Source organism: Empidonax traillii, unplaced genomic scaffold (genome assembly GCF_003031625.1).
Source record: "Empidonax traillii isolate 1590-97213 ecotype Southwest subspecies unplaced genomic scaffold, ASM303162v1 scaffold20:size5563877, whole genome shotgun sequence".
In the NCBI taxonomy this organism is placed as follows: domain Eukaryota; kingdom Metazoa; phylum Chordata; class Aves; order Passeriformes; family Tyrannidae; genus Empidonax; species Empidonax traillii.
Genome location: NW_020955213.1, coordinates 3,631,862 through 3,649,703, shown reverse-complemented (window position 1 = coordinate 3,649,703; position 17,842 = coordinate 3,631,862). Strand labels below are relative to the sequence as shown.

Here is a 17,842-nt window from a genome sequence, read left to right as displayed (position 1 = left end):
AAAAGCTGTTTTAAACAGAAGCTAGAAGTGCCCATGGATAAAACCCATCCAAAAAACCACTAGGAGTGATGTAGCATGCCCATCACCATGGGTTTCATTGGTTGCCTTGAACAGCTTCTGATATTAGTGTGACATCTCTTGGCATTGCTAAGTAGGTGCAGAAACTACTACTTCTGGAGTGGACAGGAAAACCTGGTGTCCAGAAACAGGTGGTTGTCCTCACATGGGCAGTGGGACTCACTGTGGGGAGCAGTGGGGCTGCACAGTGTATTGTAACCAGAGGCTAGCGTGTTGGATGAGCTCCCTTCCTCCCCCAGAACTTTGCCAGAGGGTCAGTTCTTGAGGGCTAGTGGTAAAAGGAGAGGGACAAGGTGACTCCTGGATTTACCCTCTCTCCTCTCTCGTCACCTGGGAGGCAGCAGCTGCCACTCCCACAGCCATTGCTGAGTAACTTCTGGAGGGCAAATATGTATTAGTGGCCTCCCAGTGAAACTTGGCAGCTGGAGCTGGGGAGGAGATGTGTCCCCTTGCGCAATGGTGTGCTGAAGGAATCCTGTCAGTGCTGGAAGTTCTCCCTGTGCATAAACCTACATGGCAATATTCCTTCTGTGCAGGGGAACAGACATGTCACCTGAGGACCTCAGGCACCTTCTTCTTCCCTAAAAGGCTTTCTTAAAGAGGAAGGAAGAGGAAAATACACTGGCATACTGTCTCTACCAAAAGAATTCCTATTTTGGAAGACTGTGGGGAGTGGTGTGTGTGACCAGGCGTGTTGGAGGAAGTGGGCTGGGAGTGCCCGGGGAACTGTGCGTTCGCTGCCTGCCATCGCCACACCCCGGCGTGGTGAGTCTCGGGGCATGACGCACAGATGAGTGGTGCTGGCACTGCCGAGGTGCTATTTTGGGTTTGAGTGTAATTGCAGGTTGGACCGACAGGACTGGATTTGGAGTATTCAGAGAGCTCTTAAAGCTCTGGAAAAACTGGCTATCGCTGATCCTTTGCAAATGTGGAAGATGGGTATTTCACGAGCACTGTGTGTGTGCATCGAACTTCTCCTGGTGGTGGAGCCACTGAGGACTTGTGCTGCCTGATGACAGTGACTAGGGATGTCCTTTCCTTTTTGAGAGGGAACAGTGATACCTGTTAGCCCTGTAGGCTGCTCTTTACACTTATCTGAAAAAAAGTAAGTGGAGGTCTGAAGACCCATGGGTTGGTGGCTTTTAGGTGTCTACCTCTGCAGTGTGAATCTGTCACCTGCACATCTGCAGGTGCTGCTTTTCTGTTCCAGCAACACAGATGCCAGAAACAAGGAGAGGAGGCTTTTCTTTTTCCTCCCCAAAGCAGACATTGCTTGTGCAATGGCTCTGCCACTGACTAAAAGTCACAACCTAGTTTGGGAGCTGGGCTTTGGCGTGCTCTCCCCGGGACCTGTCAAGCCCCAAAGCCTCAGCGCCTTCTAACCCTTACAGGATGTGCGATATGCTGTGCAATATGCTCCCACGTGGAGTGCAAAGTGGAGGCACTAAACTTCATGAAATAAGTTCTTGTTGCTTGTTTGCCCTGAGACTTCACAGGCTGGATTCAGCCACTGGTTTGGATCGGAGCAGCCAGTTGGGCTCCTTGCATCCAGGAGCTGATGTGATGCTGAAGCTGGTTGCTGATGTAAATCAGAGCAAAATCAAAGTCATTCTTCCCTAAACCCTATCTGATGTGCAGTCAGCCTGGTCTTGGTGGATTGCAGAAGTGTTTTTCAAGCCAACTTCTTTCCTTTTAACTTGCAGCTGCAGTTCTGGGCATAAAAACTTCTATTTTGGTTTCCATGATGTTTGCTGTCCTGAGGAAGCTGTCAGGCTGTGGGTTTGGGGTTAGGTTTTCTGTTAAGTTATTTTGGGGTGTGTTTTATACCTCTTTTGAAACTTTACAGCTGGAAGCTAAATTTTCAGGTGATACCCAAGAAGTGGGACTGGGCAGTGACTCACTTTCCTGGCTGATGTAATTTTTAAAAAGAAACAGCAAAAAAACCCCAGTGACGCTATTGGTCAAGTATTCTTACCTTTTAGAACAGTCACGAGTTCTTCAAATTCTTCACTAATTCAAATATTTTGTTTATTAGTAAATGACATCCTTTCCTTTTAGCTGTGGGAAGGCTGAAATGTTATGGACTTAACAGGATCAGAAATTTCTGAAATATGTGATTATAGTTCGGAAAACTCACTTAACCTTTTTGATGATTGATTCTGCTCCTGTGCAATGCATTAGCAATGACACAGTACACGATGTTTCTGTTGCTTGTGTCTTCCTGGTTGGCAGCAGATGTCTGTCCGTGTTTCATCTAGAGCAGACAGGGATTTATTGCTGAGGTAATGCAATATACTGTAGTATGGGCCAGCTCCAAACTCTGTATTTAACCACTTATTCAAACCAGCCTTGGGTTTGCTTGTTGCTTTGTTGGTTTGTTTTTGTTTTGGTTTGTTTTTTTTAAGGAACTGTGGAGTGCAATAGCAGGCAGCATCCTCCTTTAGTGTGGACTGAGGCCAAATAGGTCTGGATCCTCTCAGTGTTCTGTGAGCTTCTGGTTTTTTCAAAGACATCCATAAAATAAGTACATAAAGCAAAATACAAGTTCTGCATTGCTCTTGGGCTGGACATGCTGAGAAACAGCAAAGCAAAATGCATTTATTTTAAGAGTAAAAGAGAGGGTTTTTTTCATTTTAATTAAAAAAAAAAAAAGTTTGCTTACCTAAAAGCTTTGTCTCTAACTGCCTTCTTTTCCAAGTGCCGAGCAATAAAAGAACAGGAACTGGTTGTTGGGGGAGAATCCCCGCTCGGTGCCCCGTGCTCATGGGATGCTCGGGCCGTTCTAGCGCATCTCTGCGTGACATGACCGCATCCCTCCGCGGCTCTCGGGAAGCGACCTCCCATCGCTGGGCGGGGATGGTGGGAGGAATGTTGGCTGCCCAGCTCCGGGCTGGGGGCGTGGGAGACGCTTCAGCGCTCGGGCCGGGCGAAGGAGCGATTCGCCTTCCCTGATAGAGGAGGAGAGGTAAGGAAGGGATGGGTGTCCCGGGGCGGGCTGGCGTTCAGGTGCTGCCTGGCTGTGCCTGGCTGCAGGCACAAGCCAAAGACTGTCCTGCAACGACTTGTTTTGCTTTTCTTTTCTCAGCAAAACGTCTAGTGATTCCTGCTGCTGTAACAGGTAGAGGAAAATAGCTGTGGGCAGAACGAATTTCATGTTTTAATATGCTTAAATCTGGAATTTATCTGTGCACCTGACTGAGCAGTGTGTGCAAACTGCAGCAGTGAGGGCTGCACCGACTGTGCATCACTGAGGGTTTAATGTTCCAATGAGGGCAGAGGGTGTGCCTTCCCAGAAATCTGTCTGGGACACAGTCCTACTCCCTCTCAGTCTGTAGCAGGCTTTTACAAAGCAGAGCTGCTTAAACTTGCATGTTAAAAGTGTTAAATATTTAAACGTCTGCTTTGCAGAAAGTGTGAGGAGCTTTGGGTACTTTTGGGAAATGGCTGTAGGCTGCTGGCTGTGACAGGTACTGAACTTTTTGGAGGTCTCTCATCTGGAAAGGCTGGGCTTTGCTATTGCAGTTGGAATGGCAAGAAGCATTATAGTCTGGCAGGATTTAGTTTCCAAACTGAGGAGTTTACCTTGCTTGCTGTGTTTTCTGGTCATGGCTGTCTATACTTGTTGCTGGAAGCCCATGTAGACTCTCTCCAAATACTTTATAGCAGTTGCTACTGGCTTAAAACACTTATACCAGTACTGAACTGAAATGCTGAAATTTTTGTGCTGAAAAACTTAAGCTTAACATGTCTGCAAGCCTGTAAAACACATCTAGTAAACCTTCTTTGTGTCCTGATTTTGTTTATCCTGAATGTGTTGCTCTGAGCTTTTGCTTAGTTATGTTTTATTAAACTGATACTACACTTGATCTTAACCAAAAAGCTGAGAAGTGATATTGCACTCTTACCCTCCTTTATTCTGCAATGCATCTGTCTCTAAAGAATGATTTCCACAGCTGGAGGACTCTCACACTCTCCTGAAATTCAAAGTAGTGATGAGGTTGCATGGTGTTTACAGTGCATAGTCTCTTTAACCACAACATCTGTCCTAGGGGTATGGGGCACTGGCTGAGCTGTGAAACTGAGGGAGGAGGAGGCAAAGCAGCTTGAAGGGTCCTGAAGAGAAGTTAGTGCTCGGCTCCAGGAGTGCTGGATGCATCTTGGCGATCCTGCATAACCTTGAAATCTGCTGATTAGAGTGTGGAGGTTATTAATGCTTGTCCAAAATCCAAGAGTCACAAAGTAGAGCTTGCCTGATCCTGGACTAGTGACTGCTCCCTATTGCTCCTCCCCATATTAAGTTAAATTATAGTGAAGTGTGGGGAACACCCTGCAGTAAGAGTAAATGTGATTTCCCTGTCATGGCAGCTTCCTGGGAGGCAAGGACAGCAGTTTTCCTTCTCTTCTAGCCATTTCACATTAATTTTTGAGGTTATTGTTTCTGCTTTTGCTAAGAGTAGATAGGATCTGTACCATCTTCTCTGGAGTAAATAAGTGGTGAATTTATAGGGTTTTTTCTTACTTCTTAAAACCACTAGGAGAGTTATGCAGTGACACTAATTTATTGCAATTTAGTGTTGCTTTCTTCTTCTGAAACAAGTTATTTTGACTTTTTTCCTTTTTCCCTAGTGCTTTCTAAACAAGATCACAGACAGGGGGGGAAGGATGGAAAAGGTGGTTTATTTTTTTTATCAGTAGCTCTTTCTAGTAAGAGATAAGTTACTGAAATTCCTGGGGTTTAAGACACTTTTAAAACATAATTACAATGCCTAGGGTACGGTTTGTAGTTTCTAATGTTTTGTTTCTTTTTAAGAAAACATTCATTGACACATTTCTGAATGTTTATCATCTGGGCTGTAGTTGCTGCTGGGATTTCAGCCCTGACTGTGCCACTGGCAGCTCTGTTTACCTTCAAACTGATAAAACAGTCTGCAAAATTGCTTTACCACAGCCGTACCTTCTAAAAGGTTGCATGAAACCCACCCTCCAAATATTAATTGCTGAAACTCCCTCTTGTCCTTCTTGCCAGGGATCAGCACCATCATGCCGGGTGTTTGGCTTGCAGGAGCTTGTTTGCTGGTGTTGAATAAGCAGTGACTGTACTGTGATTTAATTTAGGGATCTGGTTGATTCCCCCACCTGGGCGGGAGGGAAGTTTAACAGACTGAGTAATGCTTCTTGCTTTATCATGGCACACTGAATATCAGTTGCTTTACCTGCCAAGCAAAGGTGCTACCTGAGAGCAGAGCCTGGAGGTACTGGGGGGATGGAGATGGGTCTGGGCTGTGTGGGCTTTGAGGGGCTTTGTCCACCTGCTGCACACCAGGGCACAGGCTGGGATCTGCAGCTCAGCCTTGTAAGGAACTGGGCTCCTTTGAGGCTCAGTGTTGGGAAATCAGGAGATACGTGCACGTTTAGGGTAACCTGCAGGTCTCAGCAAGCAGGTCCCAGTCACTTCTGGGGAAGAAAATTTGCACTGATTCAGCCTTGTGATCCTTATCCCTCCTCGCTTACGCTGGCAGAGAACCCACTGTCTTTCCCCCCATTGCTCTGAGAGTCCCCTCATAAAACGAGGGGTGCTGAGTTTTGCAACGGGTGGTAAGAGATGGATCCTTTCGTGAAGATGTGTTTGGATGAGATACACAGAAGAAGTGGTTAGTGCTGTTCATTATTTAGGGAACTATGCAAGAATAAGAATTGCTATCAGCATAAGACTTTCCTGGGGTGCTAGCATGACTTTTCTGTGTCTGAGCCAGGAATTTAAATGAAGCCTTCTGAGTTGCAGTCCATTAGCTGACACCGGACACTGACCCCCCTCTCTTTTACCTTTTTGCACTTAAGTTTAAATTATCTCTGTTTGTTACATGCTTTTGCAAGTTCCAGGCATAGGAGCGTACAACGCTTCCTTTCCTGAGAAGTCCTGAAAGGATCACCTGTTCCACATTGTACTAGCTAGGTAATGAGAATATTGCTATTCTGTTTCCACTGATATGAACAAACTATTGAAATTCAAAAGTTAGTTAAACCGATCTGGTGGGCTATGATCTCAAATATTCTCTAATTCTGGAGTCGTTGCTTTGCTAAAACCAGAAGTGTGCCAAAATGTAACATTTAAGAGGAGTATTTGTCAATGAGGCTTTTAAGGACTGATTCATTTGTGCCTTGAGTGGTATTTTATCTGTGTTTCCACTGTGCCTTGCAGATTAAAAGTACTCTCTAGATATATATAATAGATTTGGAGCAGCAAGGCAGTCTGTGTGCTGTAGCTGCAAGTCTGCAGCATGATGGGTGTGCGTGAGTGTAGTTGGTCTCCTCTGTGAAAGTCAGCTCTGCCCCTGCTTTGGCCCTACATCCAGTCCACTTGGCCCTGGGCTTCCGTGTCAAAAGCCTTCAAAGAGTGTAAGGTATTCAGAAATCTTTCAGTGCTTCTCCCTTACATTTGAGTCCCAAACCAGTTTTATGTTTCTGTTGGTTCAGCCTCCTTCTAGTAGATGCTAGGACTGAGAGTGACCAAGCATCCATCTAGTCTACCCTGGGATAGCATCTCACTCTTTGGTGTACATCTGGCTCATAGGATGGGGATGTGTTGGAGGAGATTTCAGGGAGGACTGGGGAAGCTTTATCTTCCCTTCCATGGACGTCTGGAGCACAAGCATTTGTGTTCCTCTGACTTGTGCTTCCCTTCTAGCCTTTGGGCGATCTGGTGTCATGTGGCCAAGCATCCTCAGCTGCTTGCTCTCTGTTTCCTCTGTCTGTGAGACAGAGGGATTTGTGTACTTGAATCCCTACAAATTTCTGTGTCATATCCCTAGCTTTCAATATTCTGGATGCCGTCCTGGTCTTTTATCAAGAGGCTGATTCCTATTTGATGCTGTGAGTGGATTTGATGCTGATTTTGGGTTTTCTCTGGGTACTGGCTACAGCTTGGTTCTGGGTCAGGGTGCTGAACAGGCCTGGTTGCACCCCAAAAAACTTCTTTGACTGGGAAGTCAAAGGCATGTAAATTGGCTGATGGGTCAGCAGTTGTGTTTACTAAGGATTTAAGATGATTGAAGCTGGAGAATCTGGTACTGTCATGAAGGAAGAGAAAACACTTTGACCAGCATGCAAAAGGGGAAGGATCAGGTTGTCCAGGCTGTCAGTGGATGTTGGGGCAGCAGTTAAAATCTAAGGAGAAACCATAGGAATACTGGTTGGCTGCAGTTGTTGCCATACTCTTGGAGTAGCCCTGCCTACGTACAGCCCAGATCCCTGCTGGGCATCTACCTAAGTGCTGCTTAGAAAAATATCTGACATAGTTCTACACAGATCTAGTGAGGAGAAACTGACTTTCTAACTTGGACCTTTGAAGGAAGGTACTTGTCCAGAGGTGGCTACAATGGAGACGCCTCCAAATCCTGAGAGAGCCTCTGTCGAGCTAAGTGCATGTGTCTCTGCTCCTGATGGATTTGGCAGATTTGTCCCCTGCAGCAGCAGTGAGCTGTGCAACAACTGGAGCAAAGTCTTACAATCAACTCCCAGGTGAATGTAAACCTATCAGGGAGCCTGCCTCTCCCAGGATGACTGTTCAGGAGTTTGAAAGAATATAGAGCAAAACCCCACTTAATGGGACTTTTGTTGATTTACAGATGCTTCAAGAACAGCAGCTGGAGGTAATCTCTATATAGGATTGGGATGAAGTGAGCTGTAAGATGCCTGTGCAGTGGGAATCCCTATCTGCAGTCATGTGTCCTTTCCCTGTGATGCAGCTGGTGGGCTACACAGCCAGCATTGATCAGTCAAGGGGTGTATTGTGTGTAAAGGCAGAAGTTTGAGGGAGCTGGAGAACAGGGAGGTGCGAGGTAGTAAATTCAAATAACCGGGAGAGGTTAAAGAAATTCAGGATTAGAATAGAATTTGTGGGTAGTCAGTCTTGGCCTGTTGAGGTGAGCTTTTTGGTGGTTTTCATGGCTGAGGAAAGCTGGGTTAAGAATTAAATATAGCTGGATTTGGGTGATGGCTTTGCAAGTGTTAGAGTGCAGTGCTGTTCGATAGTTAAAGCGTTGCAGACCTTGAGAGCAGAGCTGTTGAGCCTGATGTGCACGAGGCTGGGAAAACTTCACTGAAGGGAAAAACAACAGGAGATGCAGCAGCTCAGCCAAATCTGGCACCACAAAGAAATACTTGCTCAAAGCTTTATGTGCTCCTTTCCTCCCGAGACAGGGGAAACAGCTGAGTCCATAGGAACACCGCACTGTTTGTGTGCAGAGTACCACGTTTGTGCCAAGAGCGACATCAAAATGATTTCTGGGGGGCAGTGTGGTGCAGCCTCTCTGGATGGGGTAGCATCTTCTAATCAGTGCTCTTACCAAGATGACACCTATCACCGTGTGGAAACATGAAGTGTGGTGAAGGTCTGGTTTTAGTTATTGCCTCTGACCAGTGGTTCTCTGAAACGTAATTGCCAATTAGAAGTTTATGTGCTTCCAGCAGCCTGGTGTTTTCTAATAACCACACATAAGGTGTGGGTACTGTCACGTAGGAATTTGATGAGCCAAACATTGTGATGGACATTTGATGAGCACACAAACTGGTTATGAGCAGGAGAGGATGGATTGCATGATAGGTTTTCATTCACAGGCCATCAATCCCTAAACTTCCCTGTCTCCTCCCAAAGCACTGGAAACTGTTTATCTCAGAGGATTCATCAGACCAAGTCTGTGCACCACAAGCTTTCATGTCCTGTTGCTGTCAGGTATGGAGATATTGTCTATAAAACCCCAAAGGCTTTGCTTGGACTGGACCAGAAAAAGAAGGTGGCAGAGCTGATGGGGCAGGGGGGGTGTGTCTGTGCCCTCTCCTGCCTCTAAACATTTCCAAAGGCAGCACGAGCATTTGCCTGTGCCCATGGAAGAGGGTTCCTGCAGCATCACGAGATCACCGCAGCATCCTCTGCAGTTTCCCAGTCACCTGGCAAGGGATGCAAAGAAAATTTAGGCTTGGAGCCTTTGCCAGTGACTCGCTGCCCTCACTGTTTGCCCTGAGGGTGGCTGCTCTGGACTGGCCCAGCAGCTCCAGAGCTTACACAGCTGTGCTGGGATGGTCCCAATGCTATACCTTGTGGAGGGGGCCTTTGTGGCTCTGGGGGAGAGGCCCTTGCTGCAGAGAGGGTTAGGAAGGACTTTGTGGTGATTCACACACATCTTTCAAAACAGGCTGGGGAGGGTAAAGAGGGGAGTGCAGATGGCCACCCCATTCTCTGATGTGGCCCTTGGCAGGGACCAGCCCTACCTGCAAAACAGGGAGGAAAAGAAGGATGGGGTGAGCCACAGGAAGCCTGGGGGCTGGATCTTGTATCAGCTAAATCACCAGGATTCCCTCCAAATTGGCTGGGCAGCTGTGTCAGTGCCCAAGCCCAGGGGCTCTGTGGGTTGCAGGGGAGAACCTGAGTGCCCGGCTGTCCTATTCATTATTCCTAAAGCAGGACTGATGTGTGCTGGGTTAGTGGTCACAGATATGTGGGGTTTGGGTATTTTTAATTAGCTAATGCTGACTGACTTGCCTTCTGACGTTGGAGCCTTTGTCATGAAAAGGCAACAAAACCACAGGTTCCTGAAACGGGGAATACATGCGGGGTGAGTCACTGCCCCAGACTTGGTCTAGCTCACTCAGGATTTTTTTTTTTAATCAGATGGAAAAAGGACATATTAATACCTTTTTGTTGACACTTTAATGTGTCTCTGCATTTGCCTGTTTGAGTAAACAAGTTGATGTTGGTAATCAGTCATTTGTAGAAATGTTAATGCAGGGCAGGCCTGGGAGGGATGGAGCACTCAGTTTTCAAACTAGTGCAGAGCTGCTAAGAGAGCAAATTCTTCCATTTGGATCAGCAGCAAATTCCAGCTCTGTTTCTGTTGGAAGTGTTCAAGCGCCTGTCAGGAAATATTTGGTTGTCATGTGCTCTCAAATTTGAATTAATCCTCCAACTTTCAAAATGTGCAAATATCTGAATGCCCCCCTTCCATCAAGTATCACTGATGCTCTATATAGGATGCAGCTCCCAGGGAAAAGTCTTGGGAAATTTTTTTTTTTACTGTGTTTGAGTGTTTTTAAGTTGCTGTCTGAGCAGTTAATCCACTCAAATGTCCTGGTTAGCTTCTGGCACTCGTGCTGGAAGTGCTGAGGCCGCAGTGGAGGCATCCCTCCAGTGACAGCCCCTGCGATGGCATGTCCCCAGGTGGTTTACAGCTGTCAAAACATGGGCTGGGACAGCTTTCCTTGACCTGCCCGTGTTGCAGTTCTGTCTGGAGAGCAAATAAACTAACCCCAATTCAGTGACTGCAGTGTGTTTAGGAGCTGTAAAATTTGTTTGCACAGAAACTTTATACAGCCCCTCTCGGGGAAGGGAGTTGATATTCCAAAACCTGAGACACACTTTAAACAGCTCTGATCTGTATCACAAGTTAAGTCTGCACTGTCTGCCAGCCACGCTCCTTTGGATAGGTGCTTTTGGTGCATCTGTGTATTACAGAGCTGCCCTTGCTTTTCTTCTGTGTGGTGAGGGATGAAGGCAGAAACAAAAGGGATCTGGAGCAAGACTCTGTGTGTATTGACCCATGGACCATCAGCCACTGCACTAAAACGAGTGTGAAATCACTAGCTCACTTGTGTCTCCTCTTTCCCCCTTATTCTCTCTTCCTCCCTCTAAAAGTCTCTGGTTGTCAATGCAAGCCCTGGCAGAGGTTTTGCTCACAGCAGGAGTGTGACGTGGTGAGGCGTGAGCAGTGTGGTGTGTCCCACAGGGCTTCGAGTGAGGCAGCTGATGTGTGATCCCTATGCCACCGAGATAAAAGGGCTTTTTATGTTCCAGAGGACAAAGCCTCTTGTTTAAAAATGCAACTGAATGAAAAACACGATTCTGAATGCCCTAGACTCAGCTATTAAAAACAAACAAACATAACCCCCCCAACCAAAAAAAAAAGAAAAAAAAGAAAAAAAAGAAAAGGTCCCCTGACCCCCAGTCCAGTGTGCCAATGATGGTGTAATGGCTCCATTGCAGAAAAGCTCTGTACAATTGCTTTGGGAGCTTGTAACTTTGTGGCCCACTAACCTTTTCATAGACTGTTTTGTTAAATCATAACATCCTTTCCCCTTTCCAGACAGCCCGATCAAGGTCAGGTATCTGCTTTTTCTCTGTTGGTTCAAATTCTCCCTCCATCTTCTCAAGCAAAAAAATGGAAGGAAGAGGAATATGAAAACGGAGAGGACTTCTTTTATGTACTGACTGAGCTCAACAACCTAGGAAGGGAAAAACAATTTAAGAAACACACAAACAACTGCAGGGCATATCCAGAGTGTGATGTTTCCCTGATAAAGTCAAACAGATCAGTTTTTTTAAAAGCTCTCAGCTTATAGTGGTGTTTGCTGCTTCTTTTGGTGTTAAAGATTTTAGAGATAGTCAGCAGCAAATTAAATTCCAATTAAGTGGCTAGATAATGATGCTTCGGGAAATCCCTTTTTTAGTGAAATCCTCATGGTTTGAAAATTAATTAGTGCATATTAGGATTAGGAAGAAGGCAGAATTTGTGGAGGAGAGTTGGCTGAATTTTCAGTCTGTAGCTCAGCCTCACCTGCCTGGCAGCTCATGCCTGTGGAGCCAAAACTGGCTCTGTTCTTGGTAGTGTTCCCCAAGTGTTTCTGCCAGTTGTGAAATCCACCCTCTGTAACGTGCAACAAGCCTGCTCAGAGCTGATTTTCTTGCTGAGCAACTCCTTTATCCCCTGGAAATAGCAGCCAGGTTCTAGTGCCACTATGGCTCAGGCTGCTGGGGCACTCGTGGGAGTGCTGCTGGGAAGGGGCTGCTCCAGGAATGGGAATAGATCCCAGACTGGACATTAAACAAGACAAGCATTGCTGCACAAAGCATTCCTGCATCTGGCAAGGACCTTCATGGTAGTTTTGCCTTGGTCAAGTAGCCTAACTTGTACTCTGTGAGACAGTATAAAAAACTTTCTGTGCTCTTTTTCTTAACTCTGTCAGTCTGATGCAGCTTTGCTGTGGTTCCTCCCCTGCCCTATTCTTTCATCTTGAGCCCAGCAATGAAGTTGGTTGTCTTGTTGTTGGTGCCTTTTACTGTTCATCTTGTTGTGTCTGCTGGCAGCTCTGCAGATGCTAGGAGGTGGGGTCTGCTGTGCTTTCCTTCATGTCTCTGCCCAGTGATGCAATTTCTTGTTGACTTTCTCTTCTGCTAGCACCTGTTGGAGCTGCTTTCCCAGGCTGCCACACCTGCCCGTCACTCTCATCTCTAACAACTTCATTCTTTCCAGACTGAGTGAAGTGTTACAGAAAATGAATATTTACAGCTACAGGCAAACTTGTGTTCTTAAGCTAACCAGTGCTTGTTAAGGCAGCTGGGAGCCTCAAACAAAAGAGGGTTGCTAATCAGAGTACAGGCATTTGTGAAACTGAGCCTCCTGTTGCTTGAGCCTCGAGTCAGAGCCAGCCTGTTCAGCATCTTGCCTTCTGACAGTCTGTAAAACTCAATCCACCCCTCATCCTTTTGCTTACAAAGGAGGAGGCACCTGTGTCTGTTCCCATAGGCAGAGGAGGAACCTTTTATTTCTCAACTTCAGGGTTTGTAGCTAACAAAGTGGGAGTTGGAAATCTTGGGATGCAAATCTCATTTGAAGTTTCACCTGAGCTTGCCAAAACCCCCTTTTATACAGACCATGAGCTAGAGCTAGCAGAGGTGCTAGAAAGTGCTTATCAGTGCCTTTTTGTTCACACACAGGGATTGCCCCTGTGTGCATTGATGCGTCTATCTGTGCTCTCTCATGGTCATATCAGCCAGAGCACCAACAGGCCATCTTATGTTCTGTCACGAATGTCGTGGGAAGGGGACACAGGCAGGTGACTGGTTTTCTCCCATCCCTATGGTGATGCCTCCTGTCCAGGCTGGCTGGGTGGCACCTAATCAGTGCTTGGAAAGAAGGATGATAGCAGATGGGTGGAGGAACTCTATGCTTCATCCTCTCTGTTTCTTAAACACCATGCAGATCTGATCAAAGCAGAGTTTCTGCGTACTCGGGGTTTCAGCGTGACTGGTGCCTGCTGTTCTGTGCTTGCTCACAGTGCTCCTTGCTCAGGAGGTTGAGGGGTTCAGTGGCTGTGCAAAACAGCTTGTTCTTTACATGTTTTTTTTTGAGACTGGCTCTGGGGAAAGAGGCAGGTGTTTATTCAAACAGCTTTCTTGCAGAAAAGCAAACTCTTTCAGTTTTGCAAACAGTATCAGGTATACTACTTTGTGCCAAAAGACCCTTTGCAGGTACTGCTCAGAATCTTTTTTATTTGGGTTTGGTAGCTGTGTGCTCTCAGGGGAACAGACAGGCAAGCAGAGCATTGACTATCTCTTGCATTAATATTATAAGTCTGGATTCTGGTTTTGTTCAAAGTTGTGGAAAATCCCTGGAGATGTGAGCTTTTCTGACCTACAGAATACACTGGCAAGCGGGTATCTTAATGTGTGCAGAACAGCATAGCTGTAAAATAATACACAGAGCTAAATATTAACAAGGCTAATGGGATTTTTGACTTGTTAAGGAGTGTATTTCCCACCTCTGAGTTTCACACATCTGTTTTCTTAGTGGAAAGATAAATGTGGTTCCGAGAACTGTAGTGACAGATTGTTGCTATGCTGCTGTTTGAAACTGTATGTTACTGAATGCAGGCTGGTTTCACACGCTGTTCTTTTTCTCTTTAGGTACTCCCTAAGTTAATGAGATGGCCAACACCATGCAAATCTCCAAAGATGAGCTGGAGGAACTCAAGGAAGCTTTTGCCAAAGTTGGTAAGTCACAGTGAGGAGGGCACCTTGCTCCTGACAGCTGTACATTTGAAGTGGATTTTCCCCACCTCTGCGAGCAGCAGTGGCAGCAGGATGTGGGCATTCTGCTGCTCTCGTGATCGTCTCAGTGCCAAGGAGTCCCTTGGCAACCTTGTTGCTTCTGACTTGTCACTTCTAGCCAAGGAGCAGAAAAGCTGGGGCACGGGCAGTCTGACTGTCAGTTAGCATTGGCAGACAGCCTTGTGTTGTTGCTCTGTGTTTTATTTCAGAAAAAATATCCAAACAGGCATTGTGTTGCTTTGGCCTGGACAGCATTTCAGTGCTTGCACGGTGCTTGGTTCTGGTGATGCTGCTTTTGGCAGGTTGGCTGAGCCTTGCAGATGGTAAATGTAGGTGCTGCGTTTCAGGTTTGTGCAGGTGCATTTGAGGCATTTGTAGGCAAAACCCAGTTCGTGTCTGTTTACCTGGCCAGCATGGAGCAAATTGTGGTGATCATAAATGCTTTGTGGCTGAGCACACTTGCATTGCCCTCTGGTGGCTCCATCTCTGCTCTGGTGCTCACCTCCCTCACCCCTCTGTGCTCCAGGGGCTGCACAGCCCCAGCTGCTCCATCTGCCTCAGAGCTTTCCCCCTGCACTGGCATCGCAGAAACCTCTGACAGGCTGCTTCAGGAAGCTGACACGGGCAAAAAAACTGACATCATGGAAAAAAATCGTTTTCTGTTGGTTTATTTTCCTGATATGGCTTACTGGAGTATCAGAGAGATGGCAGGGAGGGGTGGGATGGGAGCTGGAGCACAGCCATGGGGACTGAGGTCAGTGTGTGCAGCTGGGGAACCACACCCGGGACTGGCACTGGCCGGGAGCGAGTTGATCAAGTGGTCAGAGCCAGCGTGTTGTTTTCCTGACTGGACATGGGCATCGCTTGAGCACTGGTTATAAATGCAAAATCATAGTTGCCTCTTACGTGTATCAGGTGTTGCTCTAGAGCAGGGTGGCTGTGAAAACTCACTTGCTCAAAATTTTTGATCTGCAGAGAGAAATGTGAATTTCAAAGGCAACTGATTGTCATGGAACAGTATTCCCTGTTGGATGTGGAAACAAGTTGCATTTTAGGGAGTTCTCTCTCTGTTTTGCTCCTCCTGAGATTTTTCCCAGCAGGTGGAATTCAACTGCCACAGAGCAAAACAAGTGACCATAGTGTTTCTCTCTGCCTAATGTGTCTCTGAGTGCAGACCTCAATAGGGCTGGGATGTAGGCAGCCTGTTCTGTTGTTGGATACATTTAAAATTAATAACCTCTCTGGAATGTGGTGGCTTTTTGTCATTAGTGTGGGGGAAATTATTGAGATTACGTTGGCTGGCTGCCTTTGCATTGGAAACATGAAGAAACCCAATTCAAATGCTGGGTTGTTTTAGAAAACCAGCTCACCCTGTTCAGGAGTTGCATCCCCGTTTAGTTTTAAATTATGAAGGCAGTGTCAAAGTTTAGATATTAATGAGAAATGTGATAATTAACCTGGGCATACCCACAAGTGAGATGGTATCTACTAGTTCTTTTCATCTGCCTTCTGTTTTGTGTGCTTTAGGCATAGTACAGTCCACAAACATGTGGGACATACCTGTCAGGAGTGTCTTTAATGCTCTCATTGCCTTTATTCTTGCCTAAAGGAGCCATATTTGCCCTGGACTATAGAACTGGTTGCTATGACTTTCGCTGTGAACTTCTAATGCCATCTTTAGTGAATGTGAACAAAAGTTGGATTAAGACTACTATGTAAAAAAAGTCTGTTTTTCATCTCCCGGCTACCTGGAAGACTTGAAATGCAACTGAGAAGCATGGTTATAACAAAACTCAGCTGGTTGGCTTCTAGGATGTCGAAAGGGAGATATGGGGAGGAGGGAATGTTTCACAGGGCGATTTCTCCTCACCAAGATGTGCCCTGCTCTGATGCAGGGCTTCCTGGAGACCTGCTTTAACTCGAGCATGGGGCAAATTGCTGCTCTGGATGTGTAGGTTGATGGGACATGAAAGGTGTGTGTTTGACCAGCTTTTCTATATGCAGCTGGACTGGACTGGGGCATCTGGTAGTGCTGAAGGCAGTGAGGTGTGTTACTATGTGCTGTGTCACAGCTTGCCTTCCATGCCATTGTAGGTATTCGCTCTCTCCATGCGTGTGGTGTGCTGTTCTCTGACAACCAGCAACAGGTATGAGTCCCATAGACACCTAGTGGATACTAGAACAGTCCACAGGTGAGAAACCACTGTTCAAGGTTATCACTAAAGTCAACTAAGGCGCAGACAAGCAGCTTCCAGCATCCTACAGCCTGGGATTTGTATTGGAAGTGATCCAAGGGGTAAACAGCAGTGGAGGAAAAAAAGCATTGTAATGTCTGAGAACAGTAATTAAGTGGGTCATTGGAACTGTCTAGGCTTTGAGTGACCCACAGGTTAGTGGGAGAAGAGCAGGTTGCTCCAGATCTCAGTGCAGCTCTGAATTTGTTCTGCAGAACAGGTGTGTGTCTGTGTGTGTGTGTACTTGGCCAAACAGTGGCATTTCAGAGGGGAGGCAGGGCAGAACAAAATCTGCAAACTTGTTCTGTTTATTTGTCTTCCTTCTCCCTGCTTCTAAGATAAGCAGAGATAAGCATCTTTTCTGGAAACACGAAGTACTCAAAAATCATAACCCGGCTGAACACTTTGTTCAGTGCTGCAAGGTGGTAAAACAATGCCCCGAAATGTTTGCTCGAGGCAAATAGGGATCTGTGATCCTGCTAGTGTGTCCTGCTGAGCATTTATCCTTAAAAGGAAACTGTGTGGGTTACTTTCCCCTCTTGCATCCTGTTATTTAAGCTATTTTAAGTACTTGTCCTCGGGAGGAAGCTGAGCCAGAGCTTGAAGCAGCTTTTGGGATTCGTTGCGGCTTTGCTGCGCCACCTGTGTCTGGGCAGAGGCTGGGACCGTGCGCCGCTGCCGTGACCTTTCCCAGGTTTAGCACCCTGGCCGTGCATGCATCTTTCAGTAGAAATAGGAAACTTCAGATGTGCTGTAGTTTCCTTTCCATCGGGCAGACTATAATGAATCCAGGCTGTAGCTTGTCTGTTAAAACAATTTCGCTTTCTTCCATTAGTAATTCTGGGCCGGCCGCCGGAGGATTTAATTTGGGATAGCTTCTATTTTGACAGCCTCTTCAGCTGTTGAATAACACCTTGGATTTTGTTAGAGAGGCATTTTAGACCACCTTCTGTCTGAAGGCTGGGCCTGTTGCAGGACATCCAGCAAGGCACCATATGGTGGACCTGCAGTGATGCTGGAAATAATTTTGGAACTTGCTGGTATTGCCAAGGTGGATTTTTTTTAATTTTTTTTTTTAATTTTTTAAAATTCTGCTTCTTTGTGCATTTGATTGTGATGCCAGAAGGGGAGCAGAGGCAGCAGGAAAGGAAGCATCTGTCCTGTGGGATAGGGGGTTTAGGCCTATTTGTCACATCAGGCTTTTTGACATGTTAAGAATGGATTCATTTTCCACCATGTAATTAATGACTAGTGTGATGGTCCAAACCGTCACAACTAGTTAAGATTACTTGACTCTGCTACCAAGCCAAAACCACAGGCTTGCACATCCACTAGGCTTTAACTCTTAAATCTGCCCTTCTGTGGCCAAGAAGCTAAAGCTTGAAATGAGAGCATCTTTACTACAAAACCAGTACCTTGGCATGGGATCTTGCAGTTCAACCAACAGACCTGACTTTCTTGTAAATCCCACTCCCAAGTGTCCAGGACATAGGTGCTCTTTTAATCCATAAAGTAAATCAGTGATTAATTTTTTTTTAAGGATACTATGGGTGTTTTGGATATTAAGATGGAAGAACTTAAGTCCTGAGAATGAAAGGTTTTGAGTAACTTAAGCAGCCTTCACATTTATGTGTAGTTTGTCTGAGCCCAA

At 46.1% G+C, this 17,842-nt stretch overlaps 1 protein-coding gene and 1 non-coding gene across 6 annotated transcripts in view; one reads left to right on the top strand and one right to left on the bottom strand.

Annotated features, from left to right (window-relative positions):
* PLS3 (plastin 3) overlaps positions 1 to 17,842 on the top strand; it is a 48,441-nt gene that overhangs the window by 15,549 nt on the left and 15,050 nt on the right. For 4 of the 5 annotated variants that reach the window (XM_027899247.1, XM_027899212.1, XM_027899231.1 and 1 more), the window contains one exon: positions 13,814 to 13,900. In XM_027899247.1, coding sequence (XP_027755048.1) covers positions 13,834 to 13,900 — 67 coding nt within the window. In that variant the 5' untranslated portion in view covers positions 13,814 to 13,833. Of the gene's footprint in view, positions 1 to 2,936; positions 3,044 to 13,813; positions 13,901 to 17,842 lie in introns of those variants that run through there. The other variant, XM_027899240.1, reaches the window with a different exon arrangement.
* Positions 3,807 to 3,970, bottom strand: LOC114065841. Its single transcript, XR_003573058.1, has one exon. It is a non-coding gene; the product is annotated as a U2 spliceosomal RNA (small nuclear RNA).